We start from the raw sequence: 22352 nt of genomic DNA, 5'->3' as shown, positions 1-22352 counted from the left end.
GAGAAAAAGGTTAGTAAAGACAAACGTAGGTCCCCTGCAGTCAGAATCAGGGGAAGTCATAACGGGGAACAAAGAAATGGCGGACCAATTGAACAAGTACTTTGGTTCGGTATTCACTAAGGAGGACACAAACAACCTTCCGGATATAAAAGGGGTCAGAGGGTCTAGTAAGGAGGAGGAACTGAGGGAAATCCTTATTAGTCGGGAAATTGTGTTGGGGAAATTGATGGGATTGAAGGCCGATAAATCCCCAGGGCCTGATGGACTGCATCCCAGAGTACTTAAGGAGGTGGCCTTGGAAATAGCGGATGCATTGACAGTCATTTTCCAATCAGTTCCTATCGAGTGGAGGGTAGCCAATGTAACCCCACTTCTTAAAAAAGGAGGGAGAGAGAAAACAGGGAATTATAGACCGGTCAGCCTGACATCGGTAGTGGGTAAAATGATGGAATCAATTATTAAGGATGTCATAGCAGTGCATTTGGAAAGAGGTGACATGATAGGTCCAAGTCAGCATGGATTTGTGAAAGGGAAATCATGCTTGACAAATCTTCTGGAATTTTTTGAGGATGTTTCCAGTAGAGTGGACAAGAGAGAACCAGTTAATGTGGTATATTTGGACTTTCAGAAGGCTTTCGACAAGGTCCCACACAAGAGATTAATGTGCAAAGTTAAAGCACATGGGATTGGGGGTAGTGTGTTGATATGGATTGAGAACTGGTTGTCAGACAGGAAGCAAAGAGTAGGAGTAAATGGGTACTTTTCAGAATGGCAGGCAGTGACTAGTGGGGTACCGCAAGGTTCTGTGCTGGGGCCCCAGCTGTTTACACTGTACATTAATGATTTAGACGAGGGGATTAAATGTAGTATCTCCAAATTTGCGGATGACACTAAGTTGGGTGGCAGTGTGAGCTGCGAGGAGGATGCTATGAGGCTGCAGAGTGACTTGAATAGGTTAGGTGAGTGGGCAAATGCATGGCAGATGAAGTATAATGTGGATAAATGTGAGGTTATCCACTTTGGTGGTAAAAACAGAGAGACAGACGATTATCTGAATGGTGACAGATTAGGAAAAGGGGAGGTGCAACGAGACCTGGGTGTCATGGTACATCAGTCATTGAAGGTTGGCATGCAGGTACAGCAGGCGGTTAAGAAAGCAAATGGCATGTTGGCCTTCATAGCGAGGGGATTTGAGTACAGGGGCAGGGAGGTGTTGCTACAGTTGTACAGGGCCTTGGTGAGGCCACACCTGGAGTATTGTGCACAGTTTTGGTCTCCTAACCTGAGGAAGGACATTCTTGCTATTGAGGGAGTGCAGCGTAGGTTCACCAGACTGATTCCCGGGATGGCGGGACTGACCTATCAAGAAAGGGCTTGTATTCACTGGAGTTCAGAAGAATGAGAGGGGACCTCATAGAAACGTTTAAAATTCTGACGGGGTTAGACAGGTTAGATGCAGGAAGAATGTTCCCAATGTTGGGGAAGTCCAGAACCAGGGGACACAGTCTAAGGATAAGGGGTAAGCCATTTAGGACCGAGATGAGGAGAAACTTCTTCACCCAGAGAGTGGTGAACCTGTGGAATTCTCTACCACAGAAAGTTGTTGAGGCCAATTCACTAAATATATTCAAAAAGGAGTTAGATGAAGTCCTTACTACTAGGGGGATCAAGGGGTATGATGAGAAAGCAGGAATGGGGTACTGAAGTTGCATGTTCAGCCATGAACTCATTGAATGGCAGTGCAGGCTAGAAGGGCCGAATGGTCTACTCCTGCACCTATTTTCTATGTTTCTATGAATCTTTTACATCCACCCGAGAGAGCAGACAGGGCCTCAGTTTAACGTCTCAACTGAAAGATGGCATCTCCGACAATGCAGCACTCTCTCAGCACTGCACTGGAGTATCAGCCTAGATTCTTGTGCTCAAGTCTCTGGAGTAGGATTTGAACCCACAACCTTCTGACTCAAGAGGTGAGAGTGCTACCAACTAAGCCACTGGCTAACATTGCAGGAGCAGACTTGGCCATTGGGAGACAGGGCAGCATGGTGCACTAACTGCTCTTTCTCACTTGTGAAGCGCAAGTCACCGTATGAAAACCAAATTATCTAAGTTCTCCCATCGAAGTGCAAGTAGTATTACGCACATTATGATCTCCAGCGCCTCCTCCTCTGCAAATGTCTACTGAGAGCTGGCAGGAGGGCCATGTCCGGTTCTCTGTCAATCCCTGAAGTTCTATGCTCTCTTCTCCTGCAAGGAGGGAAAGAAGTGACCTATGACTGAGAGTAATGGCATGCGTTCGCCAAAGGATGGAGAGCATTTGTTGAGGGTGACTATGAGGGATAGGCTTGACATTGCATAAGGATGAGTATGAGTGACACTGGTTGTGGATAGATGGGGATGTAAGTGCATAGACAGAAAGGGATGGGTGAGCCTACAAAGAAAGTTGGTATGAGGAGTGATATGCTGGAGTAGGAATGAGAAGGCAGATCGAGTGGATTAGTGTGATACGCACCTCAGGTTGTTGATGAATGTGGCACTGTACTCACCTTTCCTGCCCTGCTTAGGTCATTAAACTGCTTTCTGCATTGAATCTAGGAGGGCAGCTTCTGCTGCTACCTTCTGGGCAACCACCTGCTCTTCCTCCTGTAAGGAAGAGTATCTCCCTCCGGATCCTTAGAGCCCCCAATAGCACTTCCAGGGATGCATCGCTTTTAGTTTTAAGCGCAATTACCCTGCGCCCAGCATAATGCAGGCAGCATGCCAACTTCGTGCTGCCTGCTCATTATAGTGATTTCTGCGTGCAGCCACTACTAACCATGTCATCACAGGGGCCAATATTGTTACTTCCTAGCACTCCTTAAAGCTAGCCTGCACTGCTTCAAGCTAACCTGGACCTTTTAAAGGGAAGATACATTGTGGCTGCTGGAGGTAATCATTTGTGATGTTGATTGTTGCACAGCACTAATGCCTGACCATGGGGGAGAACTTACAGCAACGTTTTCAAACACAGCAGTGGAGAGCTTGGTGGAGGGAATGGAAAGGAGGAGAGATGTCCTGTATCAACAGGGGGTTGGAGGCCCTTCAAACACACGAAGAGAAAGCAGTGGGAACAGATAGCCGCAGAGATCAATACCAGAGTTTAACCCCAAGGACCTGGATGCAGTGCCGCAAGAAATTTAATGACCTCACACGAATGGTCAAGGCCAGCGAATGATTTTCTTTAAATGTCATATCCTACTAACTGCAGCACTAGCCTCAACCACTGCTTCATTCACCACCCCCATCACTCACCTACCAACAATCTCTATCAGTCAGGACTCATACCTAACATTCATCTGCTTCACCTCACCTTCACACACTTAGCACTGTTGCACGCCTCACACCCATATCTCACACCTTGTACACACTACCAGCTATTCAACCATGACAGACAGCCACGTCACCCAAACATAGTGCATGACACTCACTGATGCACTTCCCTCTCTCTTGCAGAAGGTGGCGCATAAATGGAGGCAGCTGGATCTAACAGGAAGGGGAAGAGGCGTACCCATGTTCTAAACCGCATGGAGGTGATGGTGCTGGACATTTTGGAAAGGGCCATTGCTGAGGCCATGCCCACCAGTTGGCTGAATCCATTGAAAATGATGGTATCCCCTTTCTCACATCCCACTTCCCCCTCATACCATAAACTCTTTTGGTTTACAAGCTGCAGATGGTGTAAGCATGCACTTTTTACTTTCTCCTCTCCCCTTACCACAACCTTTTCATACTCCCTTTTTTCTTTTAGATACCCAAGAACTACAACCTGCCCAGTAAGTGGTGGAAGACCAAAAAAACAGTGATGATAATGTCACATCATCACTCGATTTCACACTTGCAACCACCAGCTCAGATACTGACACTGCGTATCTCTTAAGATGATGGCAGAGGCGGGATCTGCACGTGGTGAGACACTGGGCACAAGTGTGCTGCTGCCAGGGCAGGGAGCAAGAATAGCGCCGTGCCAGCTCCTATTCCTCAGCTTCTCGCCTGATTGATGGTGGTGGTGGTGGTGGTGGCGAGGGCTGCTTGCCCACGATGGCAAGGTTGTGGAGCATGCAACATACCACCGCAAATCTTGAGACCCACTCCAGAGCGATCCAGGCAGCAGAATTGTTGCTTCAGCACGCCAATTATCTGCTCTATCAGATTTCTCATGGCAGCATGGTTCTCACTGAATGCATACTACTCGTGTGTGAGGGTTGTGAACCGAAGTCATGAGCCATGTTGTCAGTGGATAGCCCTCGTCACCCAGTAGAAACCGTTTGGTTTGCCGTGGTGGCTGAAATATAGCTGGGATAGCAGACTGATGAACGCATCGTGACCAATGTTCCCTCCAACATTTTTTTGGGTGCGTGGTCCCTTCAAACATCCGTGCTTGCGTGGTTTTTACATTAAGAAACCGGAAAGTGGCCTGCGCAGGAGGTTCAGATAGTTTTGCAGCTAAGTGGGAACACTGATCATCTCTGTGGCCAGAATACCAAGCGTTGACCTGCATGATGCACTCTCTTTGGTAAGACACCAGCTGTACGTTGAGGGAGTGGAATCCCTTTCAGTTCAGGTACGTTGCAGAGTTGACATGACACATGTGCAAAGCAATGGCACCCTGCACCATGGGGAAACCTGCAATCTTTGAAAACCCTCTTGTTTGCTCTAACTCCCCCTCTCTGGCAAGAGGGAATGAAATAAAGTTATTGCTCTTTGAAAAGAGAACCTCAGTGACCTCTCTTAGGCAATAGTGCACTGCACACTGCAAAATGTTGCTAACATTTTCTAGTATGGAAGGAACCAGACACATAAAAGTTCATAGCCACGGTCACCTTAATAACCACCGGCAATGCGGTCCTTGCCATGCTCTGAAAATGCAGTTGTGGCTGTAGCAGTTGGAGATTTCAATGATGACCTCCTTAGTGAAGCGCTGACATCTCAAACATTGGTTGTCGTTGAGATTCAGATAGGAGAATTGCTCCCTGAACACCCTGGGAGGATATGGCCTCCTGCCCTTCTTCCCCCTCCTCACTCTTCTAGCAACTTGTCATGCTCTGTGTGGACTCTGCTCATTCTTCCAGTCATGCTCGATTCCAAGAGGAAGGCATACTAGTGCACCCATGTCTGGGAGCAACTGGTCTGTGCAGAATCCTTGAAGTCAGCAAAATGTACTTCAGCACCTGCCACACTTGTAGACTTTTGAAACTTGACACAACTGTGGAAAGCACTAAAAATGTGCAGAATTGTACAAACAGCCAGAAAAGATAAACCAGCAAGTAGTTGATGATCCTTTTAAATAGTGCTGGTGGGGGATCCTTCATGCTGCTTAACACGTATTCAGCTGTGCGAGGTTAAGAGAGGATGTCGGCTGGAGCGTGGAGCTCCAAAATGGCAGTGCTGCTGTCAAATCAGCGTTGTACGCTGACTGACACCATGATCTGCCTGCCCTGCATAATTCCAGCGGACGTTAAGTGTGTGCTAGCGCCCCGCGGATGCCATTTTAGAACCCTAAGGGACTCGTAGTGATCAGATGACCTACGATCATGTTTAGGTGATCTCATTGAAACATACTGAGAGGGCTTATAGGGTATCTACTAAGTGGGGTCAGCCATTGAGGACTGAGATAAGGAGAAATTTCTTCACTCAAGAGGTTATGAATCTTTTGAATTCTCTATCCCGGGGCCTGTGGATGTGGCTGAGTATATTCAAGGCTGAGATTGATAGATTTTTGTACTCTAAGGCAATCAAAGGATATGGAGATAGTGCGGGAGTTGAGGTCGAAGATCAGTCTTGATTTTACTTAATGGTGGTGCAAGCCTGTAGGGTCATACAGCCAACTCCTGCTCCTATTTCTTATGTTATTAAGAATGAGTTGACCAACAATATTAAAGGCTGAAGAGAGGTGGAGGAAAGATAATGCAGCATGGTGGCAATTGTATGGAATATTACTGATGCCTTTGACTAGGGAAGGTCATAGCACTGTTGGCATGAAGGGCCGAAAGGATTCAAACGGAGAGCGATGGGAGAGGTAGGCACAGTGTTGAGTGACAATGACATACATGTTCAAGAACATTAGCGAGGGAGAGGAGGTTGGAAATGAGGGCAATCGTTGGAGAGAGCAGAGAGATTGTGGCAAGGAAAGGGTCAGGGTATAGGAGAACTATGCCAGAGGAGAGTACTTGGTAATTTCAACAAACATTGAGTCAAGGGGAGGGAGCAGAATGATAAACAGCAAAATCTTGAGTGAGTCAAGGGAGCAAGTAGTGAGTCTCATGCATGAGATCTGGGTTGAAGAGCATGTGGGAGAGACGTAACAGTGGTGTAGGGCTGGACAAGAAAAAACATTTGGATTTATATAGCACCTTTCACAACCATTGGACGTCTCAAAGCACTTTACAGCCAATGAATTGCTTTTGTAGTGTAGTCACCGTTGTCAAGTGGGAAACGCGGCAGCCGATTTGCGCACAAGCAAGCTCCCAGCAATGTGATAATGACAAGCTCCCCGCTGGAGTGGAATTAAACTACAGAACCGGTGGGAAGCGTTTTAACCTTTGCCACCTCCAGGCCAACCCCAACCTCTGTCGTCGAGCTACAGTACACGGATGACGCCTGCGTCTGCGGACATTCAGAGGCTAAACTCCAGGATATAGTCGACGTATTTACTGAGGCATACGAAAGCATGGGCCTTATGCTAAACATCCGTAAGACAAAGATCCTCCACCAGCCTGTCCTCGCTGCACAGCACTGCCCCCTAGTCGTCAAGATCCACGGTGCGGCTTTCGACAACGTGGACCATTTCCCATACCCCGGGAGCCTCCTATCAACAAAAGCAGACATGGATGAGGAGATTCAACATAGCCTCCAGTGTGCCAGTGCAGTCTTTGGCTGCCTGAGGAAAAGAGTGCTCGAAGACCAAGCCCTCAAATCTACCACCAAGCTCATGGTCTACAGGGCTGTAGTAATACCCGCCCTCCTGTAAGGCTCAGAAGCATGGACCATGTACAGTAGACACCTCAAGTTGCTGGAGAAATACCATCAACGATGCCTTCGCAAGGTCCTACAAATCCCCTGGGAGGACAGACGCACCAACATTAGTGTCCTCGACCAGGCCAACATCTCCAGCATTGAAGCACTGACCACACTTGATCAGCTCCGCTGGGCAGGCCACATTGTCCGCATGCCAGACACGAGACTCCCAAAGCAAGCGCTCTACTCGGAACTCCTTCATGGCAAACGAGCCAAGGGTGGACAAAAGAAATGTTACAAGGATATTCTCAAAGCCTCCCTGATAAAGTGCGACATATCCCCACCGACACCTGGGAATCTCTGGCCAAAGACCGCTGAGTGGAGGAAGTGCATCTGGGAGGGCGCTGAGCGCCTCGAGTCTCATCGGCGAGTGTATGCAGAAAACAAGCGCAGGCAGCGGAAGGAACGCGCAGCAAACCTGTCTCACCCTCCCTTACCGTCAACGACTGTCTGTCCCACCTGTGGCAGGGACTGTGGCTCTAGTATTGAACTGTTCAGCTACCTAAGGACTCATTCTAAGAGTGGAAGCAAGTCTTCCTTGATTCCGAGAGGCTGCCTATGATGATGAATGACCAGATAATCTGTTTTTTTGTTATGATGATTGAGGGATAAATATTGGCAGGACACCGGGGATAACTCCCATGCTCTTCTTCGAAATAGTGCCATGGGATCTTTTACATCCACTTTAGAGAGCAGACGGGGCCTCGGTTGAACTGCAGTGTTAGCCTAGATTTTTTTGTGCTCAAGTCCCTGGAGTGGGACTTGAACCCACAACTTTCTGACTCAGGCGAGAATGTTACTCACTGAGGCATAGCTGACACAAGAGAGGAGAGGCTGAGGGTAGCTAACTGGATAGTTTAACATTGAAGACAAAGAAAGCACTTTTTCCACAGGAATTTACATTTGACAAAACTGCAGTTTAAATTCAGACTCCACAGGTTGAGATAGAAACTTGTCAAAGGATGTATACTGAGATACAGTATAAAGATGTTTTTTTTTTAATTCGTTCATGGGATGTGGGTGTCACTAGCAAGGCCAGCATTTATTGCCCATCCCTAAATGTCCTCGAGAAGGTGATGGTGAGCCACCTTCTTGAACTGCTGCAGTCTGCGTGGTGAAGATACTCCCAGTGCTGTTACGGAGGGAGTTCCAGGATTTTGACTCAGTGATGTTGAAGGAGCGGCGATATACTTCCAAGTCAAGATGATGCGTAACTTGGAGGGAAACTTGCAGGTGATGGTGTTCCCATGTGCCTGCTGCCCTTGTCCTTCTAGGTGGTAGAGGTGGTGGGTTTGGGAGGTGCTGCTGAAGAAGCCTTGGCAAGTTGCTGTAGTGCATCTTGTAGATGTTACACACTGCAGTCACGGCGGTGAATGTTTAAGGTGGTGGATGGGGTGCTTTGTCCTGGATGGTGTCAAGCTTCTTGAGTGTTGTTGGAGCTGCACTTATCCAGGAAAATGGCGAGTATTCTATCACACTCCTGACGTGCCTTTTGATGGTGGAAAGGCGTCAGGAGGTGAGAGACTCGCTGCAGAATACCCAGCCTCTGACCTACTCTTGTTGCCACAGTATTTATGTGGCTGGTCCAGTTAAGTTTCTGGTCAATGGTGACCCCCCCAGAGGGATTCGGCGACGATAATGCCGTTGAATGACAAGGGGCGGTGGGTAGACAGGCACTTGCGTGGCGCGAATGTTACTTACCACCTATCAGCCCAAGCCTGAATGTCATCCAGGTCTTGCTGCATGCAGTCATGGACTGCTTCATTTTCAGAGGAGTTACGAATGGCACTGAATACCATTAGAACCTGCATTTCAAATATTAATGTGTGCTATTTACTTAACTCTAGTAATTATATAGATGTTTGGCTACAGCAGAAAAAATTGACAGGAGATATACTATGTCTTCCAAATTTTGAAGGTTTTGATAGAATAGAATTATACAACACCTTGAAAGAGCTATCCAATTGGTCCCACTCTCCTGCTCAATTCCCACAGCACTGCAATTTCTTCTCCTCCCAAATATTTATCCAATTAATTTTTGAAAGTTACTATTGAATCTGCTTCCACCACCCTTTCAGGTAGTTCATCCCAGATCATAACAATTCTGTGTGTAAAAGAAATTCTCCTCATCTCCCCCTGTTTTTTTTTGCCAATTATCTTCAATCTATGTCCTCTGGTTATCGACCCTCCTGCCAATGGAAACAGTTTCTCCTTACTTACTTTATCAAAACCCTTCATAATGTTGAACATCTCTATTAAATCTTCCCTTTACCATTGCTGTTCTAAGGCAAACAATCCTTGCTTCTCTAGCCCGCACATATTGGTGTGCCGCATCTCTGGTAAATAAGGAGAAACTGTTTGCATTGGCAGGTGGGTCAATAACCAGAGGACACAGATTTAAGATAATTGACAAAAAAAAACAAGATTTTTTTTAACCTATGACTTGTTATGCACTGCCTGAAAGGGCGGTGGAAGCAGATTCAATAGTAACTTTCAAAAAGGAATTGAACATATACATGAAAAGGAAAACAATGCAAATCTATGGGGGAAAAAGCAGGAGAGTGGGACTAATTGGATAGCTCTTTCAAAGATACGATAGGCCAAATAGCTTCCATTTGTGCTGTGAGATCCTATGGTATAATATTCATAAATAAGAAAACTGATGCATATCAGCAATCATAAAACTATGAACTAACTATAATAAAATCAATACGAACCTGTGGAATTTAAAAAAAAATTCCATCGTGACTGCACTAATTATTCAGCCTAGATTTGAGTACAGATGTAGTTTAATCCCAAATGGCTAGAAACAAGTGCAAAGTTCACCAGAAGCAAATTTCCAAGTTAAGTTCATGGCATACAGGGAACCTATGCAGGGAGACAGAGGGAGACAAAAATGAGGCAAAAGCAAAAGACAGAAAGGAGATGAGGAAAAGTGGAGGGCAGAGAAACCCAAGGCAAAGAACAAAAAGGGCCACTGTACAGCAAAATTCTAGAAGGACATATTGTGTCTTCATGCAAGGAGTATCCGCAATAAGGTGGATAAATTAACTGTGCAAATAGATGTTAACAAATATGATGTGATTGGGATTACAGAGACGTGGCTCCAGGATGATCAGGGCTGGGAACTCAACATCCAGGGGTATTCAACATTCAGGAAGGATAGAATAAAAGGAAAAGGAGGTGGGGTAGCATTGCTGGTTAAAGAGGAGATTAATGCAATAGTTAGGAAAGACATTAGCTTGGATGATGTGGAATCTATATGGGTAGAGCTGCAGAACACCAAAGGGCAAAAAACGTTAGTGGGAGTTGTGTACAGACCTCCAAACAGTAGTAGTGATGTTGGGGAGGGCATCAAACAGGAAATTAGGAGTGCATGCAATAAAGGTGCAGCAGTTATAATGGGTGACTTTAATATGCACATAGATTGGGCTAGCCAAACTGGAAGCAATACGGTGGAGGAGGATTTCCTGGAGTGCATAAGGGATGGTTTTCTAGACCAATATGTCGAGGAACCAACTAGTGGGGAGGCCATCTTAGACTGGGTGTTGTGTAATGAGAGAGGATTAATTAGCAATCTCATTGTGCGAGGCCCCTTGGGGAAGAGTGACCATAATATGGTGGAATTCTGCATTAGGATGGAGAATGAAACCGTTAATTCAGAGACCATGGTCCAGAACTTAAAGAAGGGTAACTTTGAAGGTATGAGGCATGAATTGGCTAAGATAGATTGGCTAATGATACTTAAGGGGTTGACTGTGGATGGGCAATGGCAGACATTTAGAGACCGCATGGATGAATTACAACAATTGTACATTCCTGTCTGGCGTAAAAATAAAAAAGGGAAGGTGGCTCAACCGTGGCTATCAAGGGAAATCAGGGATAGTATTAAAGCCAAGGAAATGGCATACACATTGGCCAGAAATAGCAGCGAACCTGGGGACTGGGAGAAATTTAGAACTCAGCAGAGAAGGACAAAGGGTTTGATTAGGGCAGGGAAAATGGAGTACGAGAAGAAGCTTGCAGGGAACATTAAGGCGGATTGCAAAAGTTTCTATAGGTATGTAAAGAGAAAAAGGTTAGTAAAGACAAACGTAGGTCCCCTGCAGTCAGAATCAGGGGAAGTCATAACGGGGAACAAAGAAATGGCAGACCAATTGAACAAGTACTTTGGTTCAGTATTCACTAAGGAGGACACAAACAACCTTCCGGATATAAAAGGGGTCAGTGGGTCTAGTAAGGAGGAGGAACTGAGGGAAATTGTGTTGGGGAAATTGATGGGATTGAAGGCCGATAAATCCCCAGGGCCTGATGGACTGCATCCCAGAGTACTTAAGGAGGTGGCCTTGGAAATAGCGGATGCATTGACAGTCATTTTCCAACATTCCATTGACTCTGGATCAGTTCCTATCGAGTGGAGGGTAGCCAATGTAACCCCACTTTTTAAAAAAGGAGGGAGAGAGAAAGCAGGGAATTATAGACCGGTCAGCCTGACCTCAGTAGTGGGTAAAATGATGGAATCAATTATTAAGGATGTCATAGCAGCGCATTTGGAAAATGGTGACATGATAGGTCCAAGTCAGCATGGATTTGTGAAAGGGAGATCATGCTTGACAAATCTTCTGGAATTTTTTGAGGATGTTTCCAATAAAGTGGACAAAGGAGTACCAGTTGATGTGGTATATTTGGACTTTCAGAAAGCTTTCGACAAGGTCCCACACAGGAGATTAATGTGCAAAGTTAAAGCACATGGGATTGGGGGTAGTGTGCTGACGTGGATTGAGAACTGGTTGTCAGACAGGAAGCAAAGAGTAGGAGTAAATGGGTACTTTTCGGAATGGCAGGCAGTGACTAGTGGGGTACCGCAGGGTTCTGTGCTGGGGCCCCAGCTGTTTACATTGTACATTAATGATTTAGACGAGGGGATTAAATGTAGTATCTCCAAATTTGCGGATGACACTAAGTTGGGTGGCAGTGTGAGCTGCGAGGAGGATGCTATGAGGCTACAGAGTGACTTGGATAGGTTAGGTGAGTGGGCAAATGCGTGGCAGATGAAGTATAATGTGGATAAATGTGAGGTTATCCACTTTGGTGGTAAAAACAGAGAGACAGACTATTATCTGAATGGTGACAGATTAGGAAAAGGGAAGGTGCAACGAGACCTGGGTGTCATGATACATCAGTCATTGAAGGTTGGCATGCAGGTACAGCAGGCGGTTAAGAAAGCAAATGGCATGTTGGCCTTCATAGCGAGGGGATTTGAGTACAGGGGCAGGGAGGTGTTGCTACAGTTGTACAGGGCCTTGGTGAGGCCACACCTGGAGTATTGTGTACAGTTTTGGTCTCCTAACTTGAGGAAGGACATTCTTGCTATTGAGGGAGTGCAGCGAAGATTCACCAGACTGATTCCCGGGATGGTGGGACTGACCTATCAAGAAAGACTGGATCAACTGGGCTTGTATTCACTGGAGTTCAGAAGAGTGAGAGGGGACCTCATAGAAACGTTTAAAATTCTGACGGGTTTGGACAGGTTGGATGCAGAAAGAATGTTCCCAATGTTGGGGAAGTCCAGAACCAGGGGTCACAGTCTAAGGATAAGGGGTAAGCCATTTAGGACTGAGATAAGGAGAAACTTCTTCACCCAGAGAGTGGTGAACCTGTGGAATTCTCTACCACAGGAAGTAGTTGAGGCCAATTCACTAAATATATTCAAAAGGGAGTTAGATGAAGTCCTTACTACTCGGGGGATCAAGGGGTATGGCGTGAAAGCAGGAAGGGGGTACTGAAGTTTCATGTTCAGCCATGAACTCATTGAATGGCGGTGCAGGCTAGAAGGGCCGAATGGCCTGCTCCTGCACCTATTTTCTATGTTTCTATGAGAAATAGATTGTCTTCTGGAACAAGATAGAGAATAGACCCGTTAATCTTTAGGATATAGACCCTTCTTCAAAACTAGCTCTGCAACTGAGACACAGGTTCTCCGCACAGATGCTGCCTGACCTGGTGAGCATGTCCAGCATTTCCTTTTTGTTTCAGATTTCCATCATCTGCAGTTGTTTGCTTTTTGTGGATGATACAGTATACTAGATGAGCTCAATGACCTTGTTTTCATAATTATGTTCTTAATGCTCAAACATTGCAGCGCTGTGTTGGTCAAGTGAATGGAAGATCAGATTGCAGATTTAGTTTTACTTGATATTTGCTCTCTGCCATACTCCCAGAGGGCAGTGTTAGTTTTAGTCTGGTTGCTCAAGTATACTTCTTGATGGGTCTGCTAAGGGACAACATTGGTAGCGTCTAGGGCCATGTCTGCAGGCTTCCTTAACCTCATTCCCACAAAGCTTCTGATAGCCAATTTCCCTTTGTGATTCCCCATGCTAGCTGGTGTTGTACACCTCAGGTACTGTCCTTCTCACTTTCTAAACCATTGTCACCACCTCCTCCTCAAAAAAACCACCCTCACCCTTGTTCTTGTTGACTGCCACCCCATCTCCAGCCTTCCTTTCCTCTCAAGTCCTGAAACGTGCTGTGGCCTCCTAAATCCATGCTCATCTTTCCCGCTACTCCATGTTTAAATCTCTTCAGTCTGGTTTCCGTCCCGACCACAGCACTCAAAACAGCCCTAACCGAGATCACAAATGACAACTTCGACTAACACTATTGTTTTCCAATGCCTTTCCTCGCTTGTTCAGCTCAGAGGAATTGCATTCGCTTGGTTCTATCTTACCATAGCCACAACACCTCTAGCAATAGCTTCTTTTCCTACCCTGCACTATTACACCCAGAGTTTCCTAAGAATCTGTCCTTGGCCCCTTCCTCTTCCTCATCTACATGCTACCCATTGGTGACACAATCTACAGCCATGGGATCAGCTTCCACATCTACGCTGATGACACACAGTTCTACCTCTCCATCACCTCTCTCGATCCCTCCAATGCCTCTGTGTTGCCAGACTGCTTGTCTGATCTGCAGTATTGGAGGAGCCAGATTGTCTCCAGTTAAATATTGAGAAGACTGAAGCCATCATCTTTGGTCCTCAGCACAAACTCGGAACCCTCGCCAGTAATTCCATCCCCCTCACTGGCCTTTGTCTCAGGCTGAACCACACTGTTTGCAATCTCGGCATTCTAGTTGACGCTGAGCTCAGTTTCCCACCAAGTACACGCTCCATCACAAAGTCCGACTACTTCCACCTCTATTATATTACCCACCTCCACCCTTGCTTCAAAGAGATGACATGATAGGTCCAAGTCAGCATGGATTTGTGAAAGGGAAATCATGCTTGACAAATCTTCTGGAATTTTTGAGGATGTTTCCACTAGAGTGGACAAGGGAGAACCAGTTGATGTGGTGTATTTGGACTTTCAGAAGGCTTTCGACAAAGTCCCACACAAGAGATTAATGTGCAAAATTAAAGCACATAGGATTGGGGGTAGTGTGCTGACGTGGATTTAGAACTGGTTGTCAGACAGGAAGCAAAGAGTAGGAGTGAATGGGTACTTTTCAGAATGGCAGGCAGTGACTAGTGGGGTACCGCAAGGTTCTGTGCTGGGGCCCCAGCTGTTTACATTGTACATTAATGATTTAGACGAGGGGATTAAATGTAGTATCTCCAAATTTGCGGATGACACTAAATTGGGTGGCAGTGTGAGCTGCGAGGAGGATGCTATGAGGCTGCAGAGTGACTTGGATAGGTTAGGTGAGTGGGCAAATCCATGGCAGATAAAGTATAATGTGGATAAATGTGAGGTTATCCACTTTGGTGGTAAAAACAGAGACAGACTATTATCTGAATGGTGACAGATTAGGAAAAGGGTAGGTGCAACGAGACCTGGGTGTCATGGTACATCAGTCATTGAAGGTTGGCATGCAGGTACAGCAGGCGGTTAAGAAAGCAAATGGTATGTTGGCCTTCATAGCGAGGGGATTTGAGTACAGGGGCAGGGAGGTGTTGCTACAGTTGTACAGGGCCTTGGTGAGGCCACACCTGGATTATTGTGTACAGTTTTGGTCTCCTAACTTGAGGAAGGACATTCTTGCTATTGAGGGAGTGCAGCGAAGGTTCACCAGACTGATTCCCGGGATGGCAGGACTGACATATCAAGAAAGACTGGATCAACTGGGCTTGTGTTCACTGGAGTTCAGAAGAATGAGAGGGGATCTCATAGAAACGTTTAAAATTCTGACGGGTTTAGACAGGTTAGATGCAGGAAGAATGTTCCCAATGTTAGGGAAGTCCAGAACCAGGGGTCACAGTCTAAGGATAAGGCGCAAGCCATTTAGGACCGAGATGAGGAGAAACTTTTTCATCCAGAGAGTGGTGAACCTGTGGAATTCTCTACCACAGAAAGTTGTTGAGGCCAATTCACTAAATATATTCAAAAAGGAGTTAGATGTAGTCCTTACTACTCGGGGGATCAAGGGGTATGGCGAGAAAGCAGGAATGGGGTACTGAAGTTGCATGTTCAGCCATGAACTCATTGAATGGCGGTGCAGGCTCGAAGGGCCGAATGGCCTACTCCTGCACCTATTTTCTATGTTTCTATGTTTCTATACTTATTCAGAGGTCCAGATGCAGCTTTGGACTTGTGAAGGAACGTAACCTAATTGGGAACCAGAAAATTGCAATTCAGGTTAATGTAATGGGATGCAAAAGGTAGATGGCCTAATATCAGAGCAGAGGGGGGAAAAGTGACTGGAACACATGGTTTTAAAAAAAGAGAAGCACAAGAGAGAGTTTTCAATTGAGTGAAGGAGCAGTCTAACAACTGGCCCTTTTTACAACCAGAGATATGGAGGTAATATTGCAAGAGATATTTGCAACAATGGTAATGCAGGGTACCATCTCCATATGATCAGCTAATACAAATTTATCTTGGGTTCAACATGACTAGTCTATTCTATAACATGGTTCCCCATTTCACTCTCTGCCATGTCCGACATTGTAGATCACTGCCCAATTCGTTCCCATTTATAGGAAAACATACCCATCTCCAGATGGTACTCACGTGTATGTGTAATCGTGTGGCTGTCAATTCAAGGCCCGCCAAGTCTTACTTATTTGGAATTTTTATTTTAAAAATGCAACATACTTCAAACCAATGCAAGTCACTCCGAAAAGGGCCCATCAAACTATTCATCTAAATGGGTTTACTTTCTTTAAAAAAAAATGAAGCACTCGTTTATATGCAAATACAATCTCAATCCTGACCACCTGTCCGATGCCACCAGTTCTGGGTTGCTGTCATCTCGGAAATGTCGCCCCTTCACTGACTGCGGCAGGAGCAGAACGAGACCAACTAGGATGGTGATGGGTGTTAGCCGAAACTCGCCCTCTCCCGCCCCGCTTTCCGGACTGACGGCGCTTCGCTGGCAGCGGGAAAGCGGCAGAATCGCGAGCGCAGCTTACACAGCACTTGGACTCCTTGTAAACCCGGCCTTTCGAAACATTTATCACGTCGGGCTTATAGGCCATTCAAATGGGTTAAAATATTTCAAAAGAAGGCAGAATCTGAGGTCGGACGAGCGAATTTACAATTTGATAAAAATTATAAACCAGCAAAGTGACGCGTCAAGCCCGTCAATTCGCCTATCTTTCACCCAGCCGTATAAGTGAATAATTGACCCGTGAATAATTTCCCGACATTTGTTTGGTTCCTCCGCTCACCCTGCTCCTTCGGTATGCGAACTATGCAGTCAACCATTCCCTTGTACTGCTGGTCGACGCGGATCTGCTTGCTTGACGCTTGGACCTGGAGCAGCAGTTTGACCCTCTCGATCGGTGCCACTGCCGTCTTGGAAATTGCAGCGGCGATACCGCCAGCCAGTAGGTCTTTGACAAAAGACGTTACGTCAAAAATATTCGCCCCACCAGCCATGGTTAACGGCAAGAAAGAGATATACACAGGAGGAAAAATATATATTAAACAAAAAGCACGCGGCCAGCGATTGCAACTGGCGTCGCGGCACGAGAGAAACAGCAGACACGTGGTGCGTTGCAGCCTCGTCTTCGTCGGAGAGTGAAGCGTGCACATAGAGCAGTGAGGTTCGCTGGCTCTGTGACGAAGCACGACTTTCCATCACACAGCTTTTATTATACAAGGAATAATACTGCAGGTGCTGGAATTCTGACAAACAGAACATGCTGGAAATCCCCAGCAGGTCAGGCAGCAGCTGTGGAGAGAGAAACAGGTAACGTTTCAGGCCAATGGCCTTTCGTCAGAACTGGAAAAAGTTCGAGATGTGACAGGTTTTACTCAAGTGCAAGGTCAGGGAAAGCAGGGAGGGGAGAAAAGAACAAACGGTAAGATCTGTGATAGGGTGGAAGGCAGGAGATTAAATGACACAAGCTATGACTGTACAAAGCAAAAGGCGGTGGTAATGGGACAAGTTAAGAAACAAAAAGGGTGGGTCTAGAAGCGTTGTAAATGGCAACTGCAAAATCATCACCAGCACCTGCTGTCTGAAAAAATGGGAGCAGTAGTTGTGATCTGAAATTGTTGAACTTAATGTTGAGTTGTAAATCGCCTTATTGAAAGATGAGATGCTGTTCCTCTAGGTTCCGTTGAGCAGTAATGGAACAGTATATGTGGCCGAGAGCGGAGTGGGATGAACAATTAAATGGAAAGCGTCTTGAAGCTCAGGGTCACGCTTGTGGACTGATGAAGGTGTTCAGCAATGCAATCACCCAATCTGCGCTTGGTCGTGAAAGGCAAATACGTTATACTAAATTGAAAGTACAACAAATAAATTACCATTTCACCTGGAGCGATTGGGGCCCTAGATGGTGGGAAGGGAGGTGGTGAAAGGGCAGATGTTGCATCTCCTGCACTTGCATGGAAAGGTGCTGTGGGAAGAGGGCGTGTTGGAGATTCCCCTTGTCCTCACCTTCCACCCCAACAGTCTCCACATTCAAGGGATAATTCTCCACCACCTCCATCGGGATGCCACCGCTGAACACATCATCCCCTCCCCTTTCAGCATTCTGAAAGAACCATTCTCTTGGCGACATCCTGATCCATTCTTCCATCACCTCCAACAACCGCTCCCCTTCCCAGGGCACCTTCCCATGCCTTTAGGCACTTTAGAGTCTTCTGGATTCAACATCAAGTTCAATAATTTCATATCATAACCATTGCTCCCATTTTGTCAAACAGCAGGTACTGGTAATAATTCTGCTGTTACTATTTCATCATAGGCAGTCCCTCGAAATGAGGATGACTTGCTTCCACGCCCCAAAAAAAGGATGAGTTCACAGGTGTTTCGAATGAAGAACCCGAACTACATCCTGAAGGGTGGAAGATGCCTGTGCGGGAATTTTTGTAACGTGTGGGGGCAGTTGCACACCAGCCACCACACGGGCTTGACCGAGCTAGGTCTTGGTCCAGTGGCAAGGGTTACTCAAGACAAATGGAGACCTGCTCTGCTGCACGGACCTAGTGCGCACACATATCGTAGTGTGGGCTGGCCCGTGCTGCCCCTGGGCCCCTGGCCCCGAACTCACGCCTCCCCTGGGCCCTGATCACATCCCTCCACAATCTACACGTTCAGTCTACACTTGAATGGCACGATTCATAACATTCCTTTCTCGTGTGACTAAACAATAACAGGAACCTTGAGGACTCGTGCTCGGTCAGCATCTAGGAGATAAAACTGCAGTGTGAACCCCTTCCATAGAGTGCCTGCATTTGCCTGGTCCATGACGTGGCAGAGCTTAATATGGCAGTCATTACTGATCTAACTCACTGATACTTCAAAAGCATTGCAGCTCGTGGGGACACCTCCGCACCCCGCTGGGCATCGCCGCACCATGCCTCACCCCCGCGGGGCACCACTTCACCCCCCACCGCGCCATGACTTATACACAGTGTTACCATTTACAGCTCCAATAGACCAATATTTTGTTTCTTTATTTATCCCATTACCACACCCTTTTACCTTGCACTGTCATCCCTTTTGACATTTAAATTACTCCTGCCTTCCACTCTATCACAGACCTTCCTTTTGTTCTTTCCTCTGCTCCTCCTTTTCCCTGCCCTTTGTGCTTGCTGTGTACCTGTTACATTACTAACATTTTCCAGTTCTGATAAAAAATCACAAACCTGAAACATTAACTCTTGCTTCTCTCTCTACGGATGCTACCTGACCTGCTGAGTATTTCCAGCATTTTCTGTTTCTATTTTATATATAAGTGCCTTGGGATGTTTTACTATGTTAAAGGTGCCATATAAAAGCAAGCTGATGTGGGATAAATTATTTTTGTAATTTTACTACAAAGCTCAACCATGGCTGCATTCAGGATGAAGATTGTGTACCTCTATTGTGCCAATGTAGGAAGTACTGTCTGCAATGACAATAACTAACGAATTTAACACATTTTCTTTAATACAAAAATGCAATTAGCAAAGGCGGCCAAATCGCAAAAGAAAATAGGCGATGATGGAGATGTGATATAATTTGAAAGACACTGCAAATAACAAGGAATAAGAAAAAGATTACGTATTATATTTATGGGAGGGAGAATAGGATTGAATTTGCAGAAGGTGTGTGTATTTAAAAAAAAATTCTTAATGCAAATACACAGATCCCAAATAATGGGATTTGCATGTGCAAAATTCAATCCGAAAAAGACAAAACTTAAAACAAATTTTGAATTTTAAAACCACCTTTTCCAATTAATGTCCACATAGTACTTCAAGTCTCTCCTCTGTGGTCTTGTTTTTGTAGTCAGAAAGGTCATTTGACTTGGCTCCTCAAGTAGCATCCTCCGGATTAAAATCACCTTCCTGTGAAGCAGTCCACCAGTGTAAAGCAATGGCATTCTCGAGAGTATATTACCTTTTGTAAGTATTCCTTTGTCAATGCCTTTATACAAACAGAATCAAGTGTTTTTCTTTCATTTTCCTGATACTGTCAAACTTCTTTCTATTGTTTAGAGCACGGGATGCTCTGCATCATTGGTTTCTGTATTGTCACTCAAGGAATAAAACAATACAATGTTGACTGATCAGGTTAATGTTTTAGTTGCTGCATTTATTACCTTTTCCAAACCAGGCAATTTACAATATAGTCGACATATTTACTGAGACATACGAAAGCATGGGCCTTACACTAAACATCCGTAAGACAAAGGTCCTCCACCAGCCTGTCCTCGCCGCACAGCATTGCCCCCCAGTCAAGATCCACGGCGTGGCCCTCGACAACGTGGACTATTTCCCATACCTCGGGAGACTCTTAACAAAAGCAGACATTGATGAGGAGATTCAACACCGCCTCCTGTGCAGCCTTTGGCCGCCTGAGGAAAAGAGTGTTTGAAGACCAGGCCCTCAAATCTACCACCAAGCTCATGGTCTACAGGGCTGTAGTAATACCTGTCCTCCTGTATGGCTCAGAGGCATGGACCATGTACACCTCAAGTCGCTGGAGATATATCACCAACGATGTCTCCGCAAGATCCTACAAATCCCCTGGGAGGACAGACGCATCAACATCAGTGTCCTCGTCCAGGCTAACATCCCCAGCATTGAAGCATTGACCACACTCGATCAGCTCCGCTGGGCGGGCCACATATTTCGCATGCCGGACACAAGACTCCCAAAGCAAGTGCTTTATGCGGAGCTCCTTCACGACAAACGAGCCAAAGGTGGGCAGCGGAAACGTTAGAAGGACACCCTCAAAGCCTCCCTGATAAAGTGCGACATCCTCACTGACACCTGGGAGTCGCTGGCCAAAGACCGCCCTAAGTGGAGAGAGTGCATCTAGGAAGGCGCTGAGCACTTTGAGTCTCAACGCCGAGAGTGTGCAGAAATCAAGCGCAGGCAGCGGAAAGAGCGTGCGGCAAACCAGTCCCACCCACCCCTTCCCTCAACGACTGTCTGTCCCACCTGTGACAGAGTCTGTGGTTCTCGGATTGGACTGTTCAGCCACCAAAGAATTCACTTCAGGAGTGGAAGCAAGTCTTCCTCGATTCCGAGGGACTGCCTATGATGATAATGTTATTTATGAAAAATGTGAATATCTGCATTTATCTTCAAAGGCACATTTCAAGTAATAGTTCAGAAACTGATTCTACATTTACATATATGTGTAAGAAATGAACGCATTACAAATCTATACCCTTCCATTTAAATTGCAATTACATTTACATCATGACAAGCCAAAAGGATTTATGGCTTTGTTGTATAAATAAATCACAATATCTTTGCTATTCCCTTTCAGATAAGAAACAAGAGTTCATAATTACAGGAAAGTGCTGCTGAAAGTTCCCTTCCTTTGGAGAATTTTAAATCAAAGTACTTGTTTTATTAACAGGTTCACCAAAAATACTTGCGATTGTTTCAGATGCAGAATCTAGTTGATGAAATATCCAGAGGAAAATTATGGATCGTTTTCTTTTACAAACCTACGTTTCAATACATTTTGGAATGCGTCAATGAACTGCACCCAAAGGGTTTCTAGTAGACCAGTATTTACATTATGTAACCAATCCAAATGAGAGTCTGAAAGCAAGCTCTACAGCAACCTCTGTCACGGAATCATGGAAACACACATACAACTCTTGAGGATGAGGATCTATAAAAAGTCTTCTGCAATGAAAAGAACAAAAACATATTACTAAAAATATGTGACTCCGTTCTGTTCATAAACTTTACAGAAAGTCAAAATTTTATTCCTGTGCAGTAAAGGTTTTACAGTTCAATATATCCCCAGTCTCCGAAAGCACATATTCTTAAAAATATCTGGTATCCTATTCATTTCTTTACAAACTCATGATGACAAATTACATAAACCCTCACGAAGACATAAATTGCATCATCATTCAAACACACAGCAGCATGCTGTTATATTGGACACAGAGCTTGAAACATCTATAGTGGTAAGGCTAATTCACCATAATGCAGGTAAGAGAAGTTTCTACATAATCTTGTTTTTCCCACTGACGGTGATCCAGTGGGTAGATCAGGTTGTGGACAATGTTCCCTCAATAACTGCGCAGCAATCGGGAAGGTATCATGCAGGCTGCACACGTGCCATTCTCTCCAAGATACTGCGCGTGCGCAGGAGGCTGCACAACAAATTTAAAGGTGCCATGCACAAAAATCTTTTAAAGCGAATATTGGTTGTGGACCACCTTTACTTCTTTGAAATTTGCCAGTAGCTTCCTATCACTAGGACTACAGCAAAGAAAGAAAATTGGATGAATTTGGTAATATCCTATTACAGTTTCTTGGGCAAAAGTTAATTTACTGACTATATAAAGAATGGCTATGTACGGTTAGTGATTCCTATATATATATATT

At 45.5% G+C, this 22352-nt stretch overlaps 2 protein-coding genes and 1 long non-coding RNA gene across 7 annotated transcripts in view; 1 reads left to right on the top strand and 2 right to left on the bottom strand.

Moving 5' to 3' along the window:
• LOC139248078 (ADP/ATP translocase 4-like) overlaps positions 1-17063 on the bottom strand; it is a 169070-nt gene extending 152007 nt beyond the window's left edge. Inside the window, exon 1 of one of the 4 annotated variants that reach the window (XM_070871852.1) lies at positions 16721-17063. In XM_070871852.1, the coding sequence (XP_070727953.1) occupies positions 16721-16931 (211 nt within the window). In that variant the 5' untranslated portion in view covers positions 16932-17063. The remainder of the gene's footprint in view (positions 1-16720) is intronic. The other 3 variants (XM_070871838.1, XM_070871831.1, XM_070871845.1) reach the window with 3 other exon arrangements.
• On the top strand, positions 16495-21755 carry LOC139248110 (uncharacterized). Its single transcript, XR_011590998.1, has 3 exons — positions 16495-17244; positions 19780-19895; positions 21364-21755. It is a non-coding gene; the product is annotated as an uncharacterized lncRNA (long non-coding RNA).
• The window catches only part of intu (inturned planar cell polarity protein), a 194174-nt gene continuing 191531 nt past the window's right edge, over positions 19710-22352 (bottom strand). For both annotated transcript variants that reach the window (XM_070871827.1, XM_070871828.1), the window contains exon 16: positions 19710-21638. In XM_070871827.1, the coding sequence (XP_070727928.1) occupies positions 21527-21638 (112 nt within the window). In that variant the 3' untranslated portion in view covers positions 19710-21526. The remainder of the gene's footprint in view (positions 21639-22352) is intronic.

Source organism: Pristiophorus japonicus, chromosome 2 (genome assembly GCF_044704955.1).
Source record: "Pristiophorus japonicus isolate sPriJap1 chromosome 2, sPriJap1.hap1, whole genome shotgun sequence".
Classification (NCBI taxonomy): Eukaryota; Metazoa; Chordata; class Chondrichthyes; family Pristiophoridae; genus Pristiophorus; species Pristiophorus japonicus.
This window is presented reverse-complemented; position numbering and strand designations above follow the sequence as displayed.